Consider the following 17,424-nt stretch of genomic DNA (forward strand, 5'->3'; position numbering starts at 1 on the left):
GAATTGCAGGCAAAGTGTTTTCCTGGTTTCTCTTTAAAATATTGCTTCCAGGCATTTCTCAGGACATGTTTTGATTGGTAACTATTTTTTGTGGATTACCCATCAATAAAATCTTGCCTTAACATCTGTATTTAAGTTATCATAGACTCCCTAAAGTATTTCAGGATTTTCTTCAGATGAGAATTTAAAGACAACCATATTCTGACAATCCGACAGTCACAAACATTCTTTTTTTCTATTACACTTTGGAGCCTTTAGAGAGCTACAGGTAAAGTTTTATTTTTCAGAGAGGGCGGTTTCTCACATCAAAGGAAGTTAAATATCGCGACTCCCTATCCCATATAGCTTTAAGAATTCCTCATGAATTTGTTTTTCTATAGAAATAAGATAACTTCTTGGTCCCTATAGCTTCCAGGGTTAATGACTTCTGAGAAATGAGCAGTGACTCATGCAGATGACTGCTGTTCACCCCTCCCCCACCCCGTCACTCCCCCTCCTCTGTAACCAGGAAATTAAATGAGGTGATATGTGTAAAGTGCCACCTGGTTACATGGGTCCTCAGGAAATGGCAGCTGTTCCGATTTGGGGAAGGGTATCAGGATGGATGTGGTTAAAGGCCTCCTAAGGTCCTTAACCCTGAGCCTGGCTTGTGCCGATTTCGTAATTGCAAGGAAGCCCTTACTCAGAACATTTCTCTGGTGACTGTGGTAGTGGCAGGGGGAGGGGCAGGGGGATGCGCTCCTATGCTTGTTCCCTCCCTGGTCCCCGGCTGTGTGCTCGGGTGTGGGCTGGCTGCCACCCTCACGAAGCGCACGTAGCCCTGTCACTCAGCCGTCACCCAGCTGGCTGGGAGCCAGGCCGCCACGGGAAGGGCTGCCTTCCCAAACCCAAGCAGCCTGCGTTGCTGTGTGGATGTTCCCGGGCCTGTTTACTGGGCGTAATTGCAGGGCTCCGGCTGAATCCCCTCCAAGAGGAAGAATTAACCACAATTCGGGGAGGAATGACAATAGTCTCTTACATTCCTGGCCTCTGAGCGGCTTCTTGGGGAAGGGAGATTAACTTCAGTTCCTGCACGAAGCGCAGGATCCCTGGGATAGAATCTTGATCTAGAGCAGTTAGACTTTTAGGACCCGTGAGTCCTCCGTGACTGCGTGTATGTGTGCACATTTCCGGGGGATGGGGGTGGGAGCCCAGCTCTTTAATGTAAGAATCCCATGGCACTCTTTTCACTGAGCTGGGGGAACTAGGTTCCAGAATCTTGGCAATTGTTGATGGTTGTTTGGATGACCCTGGATCTAGGACCCAGTTCATAGTAGAGTTTTTAAGCAAGGGCACTGATGAGAAGGTGTACCTGGGGACAGGTTTTCAAGTAAAGATGATACATTCCCTGCTCAGGATGCTCTGGCCTGACCAGGGGGCCGGCAGACCCACTTCACCAGAGCCACTGGAAGTTGGTTGTAATGTCTCACTTTTCATTTTCAGAATTACTGAAGTTCCTGCCTGGCAACAAAAATTCAGGAATGGGGCATGATGATATTGTCATGAATTGGAGATGAGATTACGTGTGTCAAGCAGTGTTGTGGGTATGTAGGTTCAGAGGCACTTTTAGCGTGGAGGTAGGCAAATGAAGGGGCAGGAGTAGTTCTCAGTGTAGAAAACAGAAGAGTAGAAAGTACTTAGTAAGTAACTTGGGGTTTGTTGAAAGGATCACGGTAAATCCTCAATGTTGTCAATAGGTTCTGTGACTTTAAACAAAACTATATATAATGAAACCAATTTTACCATGGGCTAATTATTGTAAACAAGAGTTAAGTGCCTACGGCATCTCATCAATGTTAACACAAAACGATGCTAGTCAAGGGGCTGCTGTACTTACTGCCAGATATTTGACTGGCGTTCTCAGTTTCCAGAAACTTCTAGTCAGATGCTGAAACTCTGGGAAGGGGGATGTGGGGACTGGACACAGCTCATGTTGTTGCCCCCCAAAAGCATATTTCCTATTGCCTCCTCATTTTGTTACATCAGTCTTTAACTAGAGGCACTAGGAGGAAATAGCTAGGCCTCTGTTAAGTCATCTAGCAAGACAGATGACAAACAAGTTGCTAAGATAGCTAATGACAGTTTGCACAAAGTTCCCTACTTTTTCCTCTAAAGTACCTCCATTGCCTACAGCTAATTTCTTTAGGCCAAGCTAGAGGAAGTGAGGATGAACATGTAAAAATTCTGAGGCACTTTTGAAGCGTATGCCTTGTTCATCATCACATTGAGAGCTCACTGTGTTGTTTAACTTCGCACAAAGGAGGCGACTGGCAGCCATGAGAACTTTGTTTAATGACATTTCCTTGAAACTCCCGGAGAAAGCTTTGCACAGTTGGCATCAGCTTGTGACGATGCCTTGTGAATACGGTACTGGAGTAATTTAAGTTGAGTGACAACAGCGGGCCCCACAAGGTGTCCCTGAAGAGTACAGACCCCTGGACCAGGAGGATGGGGCGAGGCCTCTGCCTCTCAGTTACTGCCCTTGCAGAGGGTTTTCGGAGTTTTCTGCACTCACTCCTTGTCACAGCCAAATGGAAAATAATGGGAAATGACCATTTGGCTTAATTTATCTGTAGTGTTATTTTAAATTTATTGTTGAAAGTATTACATATGCCCCCCCCCTTTTTTTTGCGTGTTTTTTTCCCCCATTGACCCCCTCAACCCTGCACCTGCCCCTCCCAGGCCTTCACCACGCTATTGTCTGTGTCCATGGGCTGTGCATATCAGTATATAAGTTCCTCAGTTAATCTCTCCCCTGGCCCTCCCCCAACACCGTCTTTAGTTTTTCTGTTTGTTTTTTAGAGAGCACAACTTGCAAAGATCATGCCACTTCCCATTTTTCTCCCACACCAGCCTTTCCTGTGGTGCCTACACTTAGCACTTTGAATACGTAAAGACGTGTTAATTTCTTGTTTTCTTTTAAACTAAGAAAACTTCAGTTTTAGAGCAGCTGCTGGCACATGCAGTGCCTTTGTTCCAGTTCTCCACACCTCCCCGCAGTGAATTACCAACTGAGGCGCCTTCCCCAGCAGGTGCCTTTATGAACATAGGACATAAAGTGTACAACCTCAGGCTGCCCTGCTTACTGTCCACTTTAAATGTACGTGTTAAAATGAAATATGTGCTGAACACAAACCACCCGGAAAAATGACCCCAGGAAGATAGCCTTTGGCACCTCTACCCACAGCGGACTAGAGACATTGGCAAGTTTGTCACCTGGGCTGCTGTCCCCCGAATATAAGTTATCCCCATTCCTGGCCAGGAAACCTCAGCTATTACTTTCTCCACTATGATAAGCTGCGGGGCTGTTTTTCCAGGCTAAAGAATGTGCATAGTCTTGTGTATTTCTTCTCAACTCTTTCCACATCTAATTCTCCGGGTAGTTAGTGCCTTTCAGTGGAGTGGGAAGGATCCTGGGTCCCCTTCTCTTTGTCCACAGTGCACACGGGGGCAGGACCGGAGGGGAAGGAGGTGTGGAGGAGGCATGTGGAATGTGAATGGCACTGAGGGGCGAGGCTGTGCCTTTGAACGGCAAACATCTGAACCTGGTGAAGAGAGCGGGGAAGGTGCCGTGTGTAGCCCAGGAGCTAATGCAGGGTGGCTGATTTCTTAGGAGAACTCAGACAGTGATCTCCAAATATAGCCTGATCTATTTTTTTGAGGCCCTAATTTAAAAATTGGGATAAAAATATTCAGGAGTGTTAACCCACAAATCCAGTTTGGTTGTCTACTGCTATCCTAGAATGTGAGGATTTTGTAATAACAGGCCCTCATTGCAAAGGAAGGTAAATTCCGCGGTGTAGTTAGCATAGCATGCACTCCAGAGTTCTGACACATACATATATACATGATTGGCTTCAATTATTTGTGCTACTCACAAGCTCCGAAAGCTATTTGAATTTGCCAGCTCTGGATTTGAAGCTACAAATCCCTTAAGTAGGATCAGATCCCTGAAGGAGACATACTGAAGCCGCAGTTGAGGGAACAGAAGCATGCATATCATCAGCTTTAAAAATAGTGAACATTAGGCAGCATAAGGAGTATCTCCTTCGAGCCTCATAAACCCATTTTACAGATGAGAAAACTGAGATGTAAAGAGGTTAAGTACAGGTTATTTTGTACTTAGGTTGCATTTTATTCTAAGTCTGCTGTGTTCAAGACCAATTCATAATTCAAAACAAATCCTTACAAAGATTGGCTGGTATTTCTGCATAGCAGTTGGATGGGTCTTAGCATTTGGCAGTGGACCAAAATGCCAGTTTAAAGGTCACTCAGCCAGACAGCTTTGAAGTTATGCTATTTTTTGACACAATTTAAAAAATGGATTCCCATTTATTATAAATTTTGCAAGTAAAGTGAGACTTGATTAATATTTCAATGTGTGGAGCTAAAATTTATGTAAAATTCCACTTTACTATAACTTGTTCAAGACCAAGTCATACTAGTGAATCTGACTCCAAAGTTATGCGTGATGTAAAGTACATTTCTACAAGAATCTGTGTTGTTGCTTGTTACTGGAGAACTAGTGAGCCTACCTGGAGGCTGGGGTGGAGCAGATATACCCCCTTGCCACCCGTGAGTCTAAAATGATCATCATTGCTGAATGGACAGTGGAGGTTGCCCACGCCAATTTTTGAAACGGTTTATCCGTGGAATCAAGCTGTAGTTGGTTTCAATCAAGAACACTCTATTTAGGCATTGGAATGGAAAGCCTGGACTTTTATTTTTCAACTTTACCTTTGGGATTGATGTGATCTGGTTGTTTATGATGTCAGCTTACCAATAACTCTAATAGAGCAACTGTTTTCTTTTCCACTTGTAGCATTTGGGGAGCACATTTCGTTACCTGTATTTGGCTGTTAAAGTTTATATATATCTGTGTATATCTTCAAAGAATACATACACATTTCCTGCCTGAACGTGACCGCCACAGTGTCTAGAGTACATTTCTTTGGTCTGCAGCCAGCCTGGGAGCCTGGGAGGGGTTCATCCCTCAGCTAGTTTTCCTTTGGCTACAGAGCTGTGGAGAGGCCTGTAAGGTTGGCTGGGGTCAGAGGAATGCAAAAGGAGATATGTGGATTAATGTGCACATCCAACAATAGAACTATAAGACTATATAGTATATGGGTTTGTAGATCACACTGACATTTCAAATATCAATCCAGTCAGGAAGTTTTGGCAAATACAAAGTCTTTAATAAATGAGACATCTTCCTAATCTGTGTCAGTGTCATTGCATGGCCCATTTGTCACATGATAATTAAAGAACTTTGGCCCTGTTGGTCTGAAGCATTCTCCTCCTTTACATACTCTAAATCCTTTCCCAAGCTCGATGAGGTTTAGATAGCAGCTCAGTTGACCCAATCAGTTTCCGGGGTTTGTTCCTGCCCCGTGCACAAATTGGCACAGGAATGAGTGACTCGTTAATGACGTGATCCTTGCTTTAGAACGCATCCTAAGCCTCCTGGTTTTAGACTGTGCCAAAGACCAGCAAATAGCCAGGAATATGCGCAAGCCAAGACCCATCTCCTATGGCTGTTATCCAGAAAACACTGATAAAATTGACTGTATGAAGTTTCAACAGGCCCACTGAGGCCCACAGTGACTTCCTTCCATTGTTTCGAACTTGATACAGTGGCTGCAGGAACCAGGAGAAAGGGTGAAGATTCACTCTGGCCAGAGAAATTCTCTCTGTTCCTCTCCCTTGAGCAATCAGATACTTTGCTGACACTTAGAGGTTTTGTTCCACTGGTAAGGCCCCTGGAATGTGCGGCTCGCTCTTTCTCTGTGTGTGTTTCACAGATGCAGCAATTCGTAAAGGATGTGCTTTTGTGAGTTTGTATCTAATTTTTCAATATTTGAGTCTAAGTTGGGCCCTGAGATAGATATGCACTTCACAATGCCCTGAAGAACTCTCTCTCTTGCTTTTGGTGGGGGTTGATGCTTAGGTTTAGTCTTAGATCTTCTTGGACTGTCGGAGGCATGTAACTCAAGCCCCTCTTTATGGAAAAGAAACCAAGCCTGGGATCACACAAATAGTTGCAACTAGTGTGAACTAGGTGGCGGGCATCCAGGCAATTGACCTTTTCCCTGGAGTTGAGCTGTTTGAGAATATAAGTTTACATGGCATTGATGGAGCACTTTTTCTTTTCAGGGCTTCACAGTGGGGAGATGCTGAGATGGTAGGGAATGCAGCTTATAATTATTTGTAGCTTAAATGACTTTCATTTTTGGCTCAGTGGTGGCTCTCCTAATCCTGATAGCTGCTTCCAGGGATGGGTAATTCCCTAGTCATCATTGGTGACTTCATTTATCTCTCCTTCCCCAGCGAGGCCCATCCTTTCTGTTTGCTGCCTGCCACCTTCCCCGCAAGCCATTCTTTGCTTGGTGGTACCATCATTTGTTAAATCTTGATGGCAGTAGCCTCAAAATTTCGCCGTCTGGAAGATGTTCAAGCTAACAGCCTAACTTTGTCTCTAAGATGACATTGCATTGACCTTTTAGATGTTCAAAGGGTAGGGTATGGGATAGCTAGCTGCATAAGGATATAAAGTTTGATAGATATGGTGACTTAAGCTTTAAGATCACCATAAACCCAAGTTACCTCCAGCCTTATTATTGTCCCAGAGGTATGGTTTTCTATTAAGTCAGTATGCAAGGTGTGCGGTCTTCAAAGCTATATGCCTAGTTCATGCCTTTGTGTTACCACTGGCAGTGACTTGGCACCCACGGCATTGAAGCTGATTCATTGAGTGCACTAGCGCATTAGTTTGGGCCTCTATCCAACAGATTATTTTACCAATATAACAACCCTGCCATTTATAAGAGAAAGTATGAACTGGATTGCTACATGTATATTGGAAGATAGGTTTTAAAAATGACAGAAATCTATAATGACTTAGGTAAAACGCAAACATACGCTTTGGAGGAAAGAGCCATTCACTAATTCATTCATTTATTTATACCAAATTTTAAACAGACACCTCTATGTATCAGGCACTGTTGTAGGCACTAAAAATACATCAGTGACCGAAACAGGAAAAATATCCCTTTTCTCATCTTATGTTGCCAATTCCAGTATCTTCTCTGCATATATCTCATCTCTATAAAATATTTTAGAAATATGTCAGTGTCTGTGAAAGGAACTAGCTTTTTCCACTTTGCCTATGTTTTTCTACTCCTTGCTATAATTTCTCCACAGAACAATTAGAGGTTGGTTACCCTCTTAACAGTAATTCTCAGGAGAATTTATAGTAACTTAATAGTAACTTTCAGTAAAGTTTTTAGTATGACTTTCTGCTTTATTCCCACACTTGGTTGATACAGGTAGCACTTGGGAAAAGGAAGAGAAGTTAGGGTTATCATCTGATTTGGTAATTATCAGTAGAAAGAAGACAAACATTGAGAAACATAAGCTGGGTGTCTGTGGCTTTTTCTAGGAATCAGTTCGCCTGGTTCTATGCTAACAACTTAGGACAAGCTTCCCATTGACCCTCCCCTTTTCCTTTTGTCCTAAGCACCTTATTGAGCAAGCCTGACCCTTTTCTCCAAGATATTTGTAAGAACTTGTTAAACAGGCATAATCCCTACATTCCATACCTAGGGATGCCGATTTTGTGGGTCTAGGGGGGAGACTGCTATTTTAAAAAGGAGGATTGAAGAAAGGTGGGCATCCTAATGAGATGTATATGGGTTACATTCTACAACCATGGAAATATTGTTGAACCACTTTCTACTGGGCTGAGCCATAGGGATGACTTGGCCTTTAAATCTTGTATCCAAATTTATGTACTGTATGTGCAATCAAGAAGCCAGCAGCCACCTATAGATGTCACATAGTACCCAAGGAGACTGTATTACTCAACTGTTCACTAGTGGGAGAAGATTGTCTCAGCGTTGTTAACCATCTTTCTCGTGGTTTCTTCGTAGGCAATGGTGGCTTGCTACCCAGGAAATGGAACAGGTTATGTCCGACATGTAGACAACCCCAACGGTGACGGCCGCTGCATCACCTGCATCTACTATCTGAACAAGAATTGGGATTCCAAGGTACTTGGAATAATGGGAATAGAGTGTGGGGTTAGAAACTAAAGGAAAAGAAGGCAGATGACTTAGAGGAGAGTTTGGAGTTCATAATTCCCACAGATGCATCTTTTCTTTTCAACCCCCTCCCACACCCCGTGGTGCTAAAGTTGAGATGAAAATAATGGATATCAAGTTAATTTTACGGGGGGTAGGTAGAGTCATTATTAAGATATGGAAGGAGTGGTTGATGAAGAGAAGGTGATTTGTTATTTTAGGGATCGACATTTTTAGTGTAATCCAGAGCTGATGGGACTCCCAGTGCAGAATAAGATGTACACGTTTCTCTTCTAGCAGCAACATTGAGAGAATTCCACAAAAATAGAGCTGTGGGATATAAACCTCCCCAAGCGAGGCTTCCCACACAGTCCTCTCTTGGGGTGATACATCTTATTGGTGGCTGCCTGCCATGGCGTACTGTGGTTTGTGAATGCCAAAGGCTTTATGGTTTATTTTTGTATTTCTGAACATATAGATAGATAGAGATATGAAGTCTGGTTCCACACGTACAAACGTTTGTCTGGAATGTGTATGCCTTCTGAACATTGGGGATGATTTAGGAGTCTGGGAAGTCAGAACTTTTTAAGCCTGTTTGGCTTTTGAACCTTCCGCATCTCCATGTCCTATTCATTAGGGCAGCTGCCGGCTGTCGCTGGGCTAGGACATTTTATCTGGGGTCAGAAAAACTAAACCTGGGAAACCAGTGGATCAGTGGCAAGGCTCATCTCGTCTCCCTGATGGGAAGCATGATTAGCATTCATCCCTTGATTGTCCTTTAAAAACTTGAAAGGTGGTGTTACAGGCCAGCAAGTGAAGTTGTCAGGTCAGTGAAAATAAATTGTGAAATATAAAATCATTCAGCAAATAGTGGAGTGCCTGCTAGTGCCAGGCATTGTGTTGTGGGAAACACTGATGTATGAGGCCTGCATTCTACCCTGCTATGGTTATTCTAGTAGGACAGATTGGGCATACATGTAACATGAAAAAGTAATTCAATGAAAAGAGAGACACATGTAATAAAAGGTACAGATAAGGCGATCTGAGAGTTCAGGAAAAAAAACATGTCACTTCCAACTAACAAAGTCATACAGGAGCTAGTGGAGTTCAGAGGAAAGCTGTAAATTCTAATTGAAGGGGAATGATTATTATGTGGGATGACTATCCTAGGAAGCTGTTAAAATTAGATTGAACCATACAAAATTGCTGGGGTTCTTTTTGTAGGTCAAAATCTGTCGAATATTGGTGATTTGTATGATTGGACCTAATAGAACTCCATTTTGTGTCCATGGGCTTCATGAGTGGGGGGTGGGAAGGCTTCCTTTGGCATGAGGTCAATAAGGAAATAGCTCTAGCCAAGTTTGAAATAAACTTTAATACAAAGTATGAGGCTGAATTAAAAATGTAGGAGTCATATATTCTTAGAGTGGAGATGGGAAGATGGCTTTGTTTTTAAACAAGTCTTAAATACCATTGTTAATTAACTATGTATGAGGCCAGAAAATAATCTACCTTCTTTGTGGCCCTAGCTACACGGTGGGGTCCTGCGGATATTTCCGGAAGGGAAGTCATTCGTAGCAGATGTGGAGCCCATTTTTGACAGACTCTTGTTCTTCTGGTCAGACCGCAGGAACCCACATGAAGTCCAGCCTTCCTATGCAACCAGGTAACAGCCAGGGCCCCCAGTCCTCATGAGTAGTTTCTTGTACAAACACCAGTTCCTGGAGAATTCTCTAAACTTGTGTCCTATGCAGATGAGGGAGTAACCACACCCCAAAGTTGATAGCAAACCTGTTTGGAGTCCATTTTAATTTTTCTTAAAGTGGAAGCTTTGGATTCTTTTAAAAATATATATTTTTATTGATTTCAGAGAGGAAGGGAGAGGGAGAGAGAGATAGAAACATCAATGATGAGAGAGAATCATCGATCGGCTGCCTCCGGCACGCCACCCACTGGGGATCAAGCCCGCAACCTGAGCTGAGCGTGTGCCCTTGACCAAAATCAAACCCGGGACCCTTCGGTCCACAGGCCAACGCTCTCTCCACTGAGCCAAACCAGTTAGGGCGCTTTGGATTCTTTAGTATGCAAAGCCTATCGCCGGTTTGAATTATTAACAAACTGTTTTCCATTAGGTGAGCATATTAGATTCTAAATTTCCCAGAGTGCTTTTCTCTTCTGTCCTTTCTTCCCCACTCCTTTCAAAAACCTAATGTTGAACTGCTCCCCAAGAATGTTGGCTGTCACACGCCAGGAATTCTGTCTGGTCAACTCTGGATGAGTTTATGAGTTGCCAGTTAAAAGCAGAGAAAGAATCTTGTGAAAAGAAAGAGAAATTTGTTTTGACTTCTATTCTTTTATTATCCTTTTCTTAGCATAAAATTGGTTTGGGCTCACTGTACTGATCAGATCCCAACAATTGGATGTAAAATATTAAAATAATCATGTCCTTAGATCATACATGGGAAGATTTTCAGAGTAACTGAACAACTTAGTATTGTTTAGTATTAATCTAGAAGCTCTTGATACAATATTAATTTTGGATTCTGCCTTTCATTTGCTGTTGTTTTATGGTCGATGCTGTAAATCAGGCAGTACTAGAGTGCTGCTTGAATTGGGAATAGCAGATCTGGGCAAGGGGTGAGAACATGGGTAGAAGGATATTGACTAAACCTTAACAAGCCTAATTAAATTAAATTCATTGAATTAAATTCACACATGTAAAGTTCTTAAGATTTATGTGTCCCCCTCCAGAAGTCACAGATCTGAGTCCCGCACAGAGTCACATATTAAATGTCAAAGTGGAATGTGCCTTAGGTGAGCAGGTAACTAATTCTACCACCAAAGCCTGCTTGTGGTTTGCTTAATGGGTACAATAATTGGACCCTGTGGTTTGTGCCAGAATTCCCTTGTTATTCCACAATCCCTTGATGGCCGGAGTCATAGGAAACATTAGCGAACGTTGATGGGAAGCCCTTGAAGAAAATCAAGTGCTATAGAAATTTGAGTAGCTAATAATAGTTATAAAATGGAACTTTGAAAACTCATGCATAAAACAACTCCTATTCCAGGCTAGCCCATAGATGGGATAACGCTTATTAATGAGAATACAGTAGCTAGCTTGAGGGCATCATTATTCCATTGCATCTTTGCCTCGGTGTCTAAAACTAAAGAAAGACAGCCAAGAGTGTTAGGTGTCCTGTCATTTAAATACGTTATTCTTCAAAGCCTCACTCAGATGTCACCTCCTCTTCTCTGTGCTCTCCCCACCAAGTTGGGTCTCCCAGTCTTTAGCAGAATGATTCCCTTCTAGTCCTTTCTGTGTAGATCATTACACGGCCTGTTACAGTATTTGTTAAATTGCCTGTCTCCCCACTAGGGGCTGAGTTCCTTGAGGAAGAAGCAGATATATTCACATGATCATTTGAACTACCATTGCCCGCATTGATGCCTGGTGCATACTTGGAATTCCTTACACGTTTTATTACATTTAAATAGAATTGAAACCAGAGAAGTTTATTTTAAATTAAAATTGGAATGGATTTCTAAAAATAGGGGACATTTTAAATGTTGGCTTTATGAATGACTCTGAAGGGAGATTGTAGTATGCATTTTTATTTTTTGGTAGTATTTTTAAATCTCTTCTCTTCTATCTGCTTATCTTTCACAGATACGCTATGACTGTTTGGTACTTTGATGCTGATGAAAGAGCAGAAGCCAAAAAGAAGTTCAGGAATTTAACTAGTATGTGTTTGATAGTTTTCTGTGACTTTTGATCAAGTCAATCCTTAACTTTTATTTAATTTTTAAAAATATATTCTCATCTACTCTGTTCAGTCTCAGCTGTGCCTTAGCTTCATATATAAAGACTTCTTGATGGGCTTAATCCTGAAACCCTAGCCTTAGCTCTTCTGGGAAAATCAGAAAAATGCAAAGGACATCCTTTGTGAATGCCTACTTTTGCATGAGAGGTTGTAATTTATGGGAAATAGTTAACTTTTTATTATTAATGTTCACCCATCCAACATAACATTAAATGTTGCCCATACTTTTGTCACATTGCAAAAGAAACATGATGGAACCCAGCTAGAATGATTCATTTATTGGTGTGAGACTGTGACTCCCAATATAGAAACTGGGCTCATATAATATAAACTGCATATGATTTAAGAACACCCCTGTCCCCTCAGTACTGTAAAGCAGCATTTTCCCAAATACATTTTACAGAAACACTAATCCTGCTAGTCTTGCCAACGTAGTTTGTGAGAAGGTAAATTCCTGGGCCCGACAATATGGGAAATGTTACATATCATATTCCTCTCTTGAAGAGTCACAGTCCTCATTGGCATATTAACCAAGAAAAAGTAATCTAAGAAATCCTGCAGTAAAGGCAAGGATTTATTGAGGCAAATTTAGTAATATTGCCTAACTCATGACCTATTTGGACTAAATGCCTATCAAACACCTAAGAAAACACATTTTGCTAAACTCTGTCAGGAGGCACTCTGCTCAATTTTGTTCTGTAAGGTGGGAAGTATTTACTAGAGCTTTTTGGGTGACATTTGTGATATTAAACTCATCAGATCTGACTCCTTACCCTCTTCATTTTCTTTTCTGTCCCTAATCCAGGGAAAACAGAGTCTGCCCTCACTGAAGACTGACTGTGTGCTCTGAAATCCGCTGGCCTCATTCATTTTAGCAATGGTTCCTGGATTCTCTTTAAGAGTTGAGACCCAAAGAAGGCCTCTTCAGTGAATTGGTGATGTGCGACCCCCTCCTGCTTGCATCATTCACATCCCTGTCTTGCGAATGGTACTTTGTGTTTTCTTGCCAAGACTGCATCCATCTTCAGACACCCTCTTTGCCGGATGAACTCATTGTCTCACTCTGAAAACACCTGCCGATGACCTCTTTTGCCAGCGGTTTAACTGATAGATTTGGTAATACTGTCTATTAAACAAGAGCCCAGAAGCATGGGCAAGGGAATAAATCTTATTTGCACTTTATGTACACTTCCTGATTTGAAAGGGAAGAGGCTTACAACGAAGACAAAATGGTGACAGGTGCCACAGAGAGGCATCTTTGAAGCCTTTGACAGCAAGAAACAGGAATCTGTGCCATCTGAACAATTTCCAGATGTTTTTAATCCAGGGCTGTTGGTGTTTCTGGAGAATTATCACAACCTAATGACATTCTTACCTCTAGAAAGGGCTGCTGTCTCAGTCACCCATTTATAAGTGTCCTGTGGGTAGATACTCCTTTTTCCTTGTCCTACAACCTGGACTTTCGACCTCTGCCCCATTTTACTGAACATATGACTTTCTGATAAAAAAAAAAAAAAGGCAACACCAGGTGTTTTCTATTTTCACTTCTTACTTGGGGAACCCAGTTCCTCAGAGGCAAAAACTAGACATTAATTGTTTGATTGCTTTGTTAAAATGGAATTTGAATTTAAAGCAAAGGGGAAACAATGTACCTTGTAGTTTAGAGTCAGCAACCTCTGATACTGGTGTTGAAAGATCTGGGTGTACAGATATACAACAAATGTGTGTGCATTTGAACATTTTGAGAGCGAGATAGAGTTAGAAATGTGGACATTCTCATTCTTCAGTTTCCTTTTAAATGAGCTCACCCTTCGTTAACAAAATAAAATAATTTTTAGAAATAGGGTGCTGTATTTAAAAAAAGGAAATGGAAATAAAACAAATATCCTGAAAAGCTGTTTGAGTTCTTTCACAGTTTCTGTCCTGAATTGCCTTTTTCAACAGACTGGACTCTCCAGAGCCACTGCGGTTGGCAGTGTGGAGAATCATGGGACTTGCTGGAACTGTGGAGGGTTCGATCCTTGAAGGACTTTGCATCGAGTGTCTGCTCTATGAAAGTTACTCTTCCTAGTTTTCAATTCCATTTTCATATTTTAAAAGAAATCATTCAATTACTTGCTTGAAAATCCCATGAACTTTAAAGAGCCAGGAATATTTTTTTTTGGTCATTTACAGACTTTGCAAGAAACAAGCTTATTTTTTTTCCTTTTCTGGTTTTAGAAAATTTCTAGCTAAGATGTGTCTTCATTCTCACAACTGCTCTTTTTTTTTTCTTCATAGTACTTATCACCTTCTAACTTGCTATGTAATTTTCTTATTTATTGTGTTTATTATCTTGTATTCGTCCTCTAGAGTGTAAGCACAAAGAAGACAGGGATTTTTGTATGTTTTTAATCCACAGGACGTATTCCCAGCACCTAAAATAGTGCTTGACACACAGCAAGGACTCTTTGAATAAACTCCCTCTCCTACCTTCTCACGTCAATGGTCTGATTAACTTTCTTCATCTTTGGCAAGAAGGACTCGCTAGAATTTTTGTACATACATCTCTCATTGTTGACTTATAAATCTAGGCTAAGAGTTTTAGAAAGCTTTGGGCATCGTGTCATTTCATATTTGTTTACCTATTTGAACAGGTCATTGACCACTACAAAGCAGAAAATGGAATGAAGGATTATACCCTTGGTAACTTCCACTAATAGCTTCAGACAGGGCAGACACATTCCTCCTTTGGAACAATTTTGAAAAATGTCATTAAGAGAGAAAGAAAGAAGGCTGTTTCTTAGGAATTTATAATCTATAAAATTGTAACTAAGATTTTTCCCCCATGGTTACTAATGTCATGGGAATGACAGAATATTCTGAAGGAATACCATGTTTCAATAATATGCCTTATATCTTTAATTTTGCTCAATATTTTGATTTGCCAAAATATCGAACCCTTTAGGCTTTGCTTACTCCTTCCAGACAAAGGTCCTATAAACTAATAAACTATATATCAAATCAACTTTTAATGCACTGAGTTTTTCCTGGATGAATTTGAGTTCTGGAAGACTAACCTGGAAAATACAGCTATGATAGTGTCTGCTAGTTTGCTTCACTGACAGCCCACTTAAGGGAGGACTTAGCCTTGCTAAAGCAATATTATTTGGCAAATAATCTGATCAATTTCCTTTATATTCCTGGCAATGAAATATTAAGAGCCTACCTCAGTGTTACATCATCTCTATAGTGCAGAGTCCTTGGCAGGAGATTAAATTTTGAATCAAATATCTAATTTCTTGGATATAAGAGGTCTTACTAAGTGCATTAAATAGATCTTCAGTAGAGTAGTTAATACCAATTAAATGCTAGGCTGTCTGAATCATGAATTATCCATTCAGACATGATTTTGTTTTTCCTTCTTTAAATAACTCGGATTTTTTAGAGGCTGGGTCATCCTAATTTACTTTGGCCATTAGGTCTTCAAATTTCCTGTGTTTCAGAAAGCAATGATGAGAAATGCCATGCTGGGTCAGCAGTTTGTGTAAAATGGGATTTTGGACATGTCAGGTACTTTTATATTGATAACTATGAGGACAAGCACAAGGGATGTTCTTAGTAAAGTTATTTAAAATGAAAATAGTACAAAATTGAGTTTCAGTCTTGAATCTTTTAAGTGGCATGACAAGAATACTGAATAGCTAGTTGGTTAGAGACTATTGTCAAAACAGTGGAAATAAATAGTTATTTTTCAAAGTGAAGCTGGCTATAGTTGAACTCTGTTGGATAATATATGCTCCTTTATATTAAAGACCCAATATACTTTTAAACTCAATCTACTGTCGAAATGTTATTTTTTTGTTTTAATATGCTGCTGTTTCACTGTGTTGGCAGTGTAGGCCCTTTGAGAGACTGGATTACCATGGCCTATTTCCTTTATATTTACAAGGCCAAGTTCAGTAGCTAAACACTCATGATATAAAACAATTGGTAAGATAATTCTTAAGCACTCAGAGAATACCTGTATGCCATGCCTGTTCTACATGCTGTCACATGTCATTCTTTGCAGGCTCTGAGACAGTTCTTCCTCTTTACAGATAAGGAAGTGTACTCTGAGTGGTTAGGTGGCTTGTCAAAGGTTACACAGTGACGAGGAAACACATCAGGATTGACTCAAGACTTCCAACTTCCCCAGTATTGCCTTTGCTGTCTTCTACCTGCAGAAGAGATGCCAAACAAAAGAATGGGAATGAATGGAATTGGCAGAGAGGGAGCTTTAAATAAATGATTGTTACTTGATATTTTTATATAATACTAGAGGCCCGGTGCACAAAATTTGTGCATGGAGGGAGGGTGTCCCTCAGCCTGGCCTGCACCCTCTCACAATCCAGGACCGTTGGCTCCTAACCGCTCGCCTGCTTGATCACCCCTAACCTCTCTGCTTGCCTGCCTGATCACCCCTAACTGCTTGACTACTGCCTGATCTCCCCTAACCGCCTCTGCCTCGGCCTTGGCCCCCACCACCGTGGCTTCATCCGGAAGGACGTCTGGAATGACGTCCGGAAGGTCGTTCAGCTGTCCAGTCTAATTAGCATGTTACGCTTTTATTATTATAGATTTTGATTATCAACAAGGGTCTCATGCCAAACATCCTAAAGGAATGTCAAGTTTTCAATATAAACCACATGAACAGAAAATACCAAGTTCATATTTGAATTCTCTCTCGACTTTGCAACGGATTCTTTCCTGCCTGCATAACCTGCATAACGGGACTGTGGAGGAACTTTGGGTATATGTCCAACATTGGCCCCTCTGACTAATGCTGGGCTTGAGCGTATGGGGTGTGCTGTCACCAATGAGGCACGGTTGAGCAGTGTGGGCCATCTGGAAGTGAAAACAGATTTGGGTTTCCTGGGTGCAACTTGGAGACCTCCCAGTGGGCCGCAGTGCATTGGGACATTTAGACAATGTATAAGCTGCCACCCTTATGCCCTTATGTCAATGTGTTATTGGTGGAAGTGGGGTATTCCTTTCCCTGCTGAGTGCTAGGGGTGGGTTCCTTACAATATCTTGAGAAAAGAATTTTCTGAGACTCGCACGAGAGGATAAGTGACTTTTATTTGTGTGGAATTACATCTCTGGGTTTCCAAAGGCCCACTTCCCTAATCCAGTCTTGGAAGAAGTGCAGCTGGGGATTCAGTAGCGCTAAAAGAAAAGCCAGGGGCCAGGGTTTCCATTCCAAGTTGGAAATGGGTCTGGCTTAGCATCAGGCTGCTTGAAGTCCCTTGTCCATTGTGTGGGGGGCAAACGCAGGAGCATGAGAGCACAACCAAGAGCAACCAAGTGGGCCAAGAGTGAAAGAGAATGAACTCCTTTGTTTAGAAGATTAAATATCCCAACCTCCTCCCCGGACACCACACACACACACCTACTCTGGCCAATGAGCTGTTCCCAGGTGTGACTGAAAAACAAACACGTACCTTCCCTATTTCACCCAGACTTTA

At 41.6% G+C, this 17,424-nt stretch overlaps 1 protein-coding gene across 1 annotated transcript in view; it reads left to right on the forward strand.

Moving 5' to 3' along the window:
* Positions 1-15,698, forward strand: part of EGLN3 (egl-9 family hypoxia inducible factor 3) — a 30,497-nt gene extending 14,799 nt beyond the window's left edge. The window contains exons 2-5 of the mRNA XM_079768847.1: positions 7,968-8,087; positions 9,647-9,783; positions 11,785-11,858; positions 12,744-15,698. Coding sequence (XP_079624973.1) covers positions 7,968-8,087; positions 9,647-9,783; positions 11,785-11,858; positions 12,744-12,775 — 363 coding nt within the window. The 3' untranslated portion in view covers positions 12,776-15,698. The remainder of the gene's footprint in view (positions 1-7,967; positions 8,088-9,646; positions 9,784-11,784; positions 11,859-12,743) is intronic.
* Positions 15,699-17,424: the final 1,726 nt, after the last annotated feature.

The sequence above is a fragment of the Cnephaeus nilssonii genome (assembly GCF_951640355.1).
Source record: "Cnephaeus nilssonii genome assembly, chromosome: 4".
NCBI lineage: Eukaryota > Metazoa > Chordata > Mammalia > Chiroptera > Vespertilionidae > Cnephaeus > Cnephaeus nilssonii.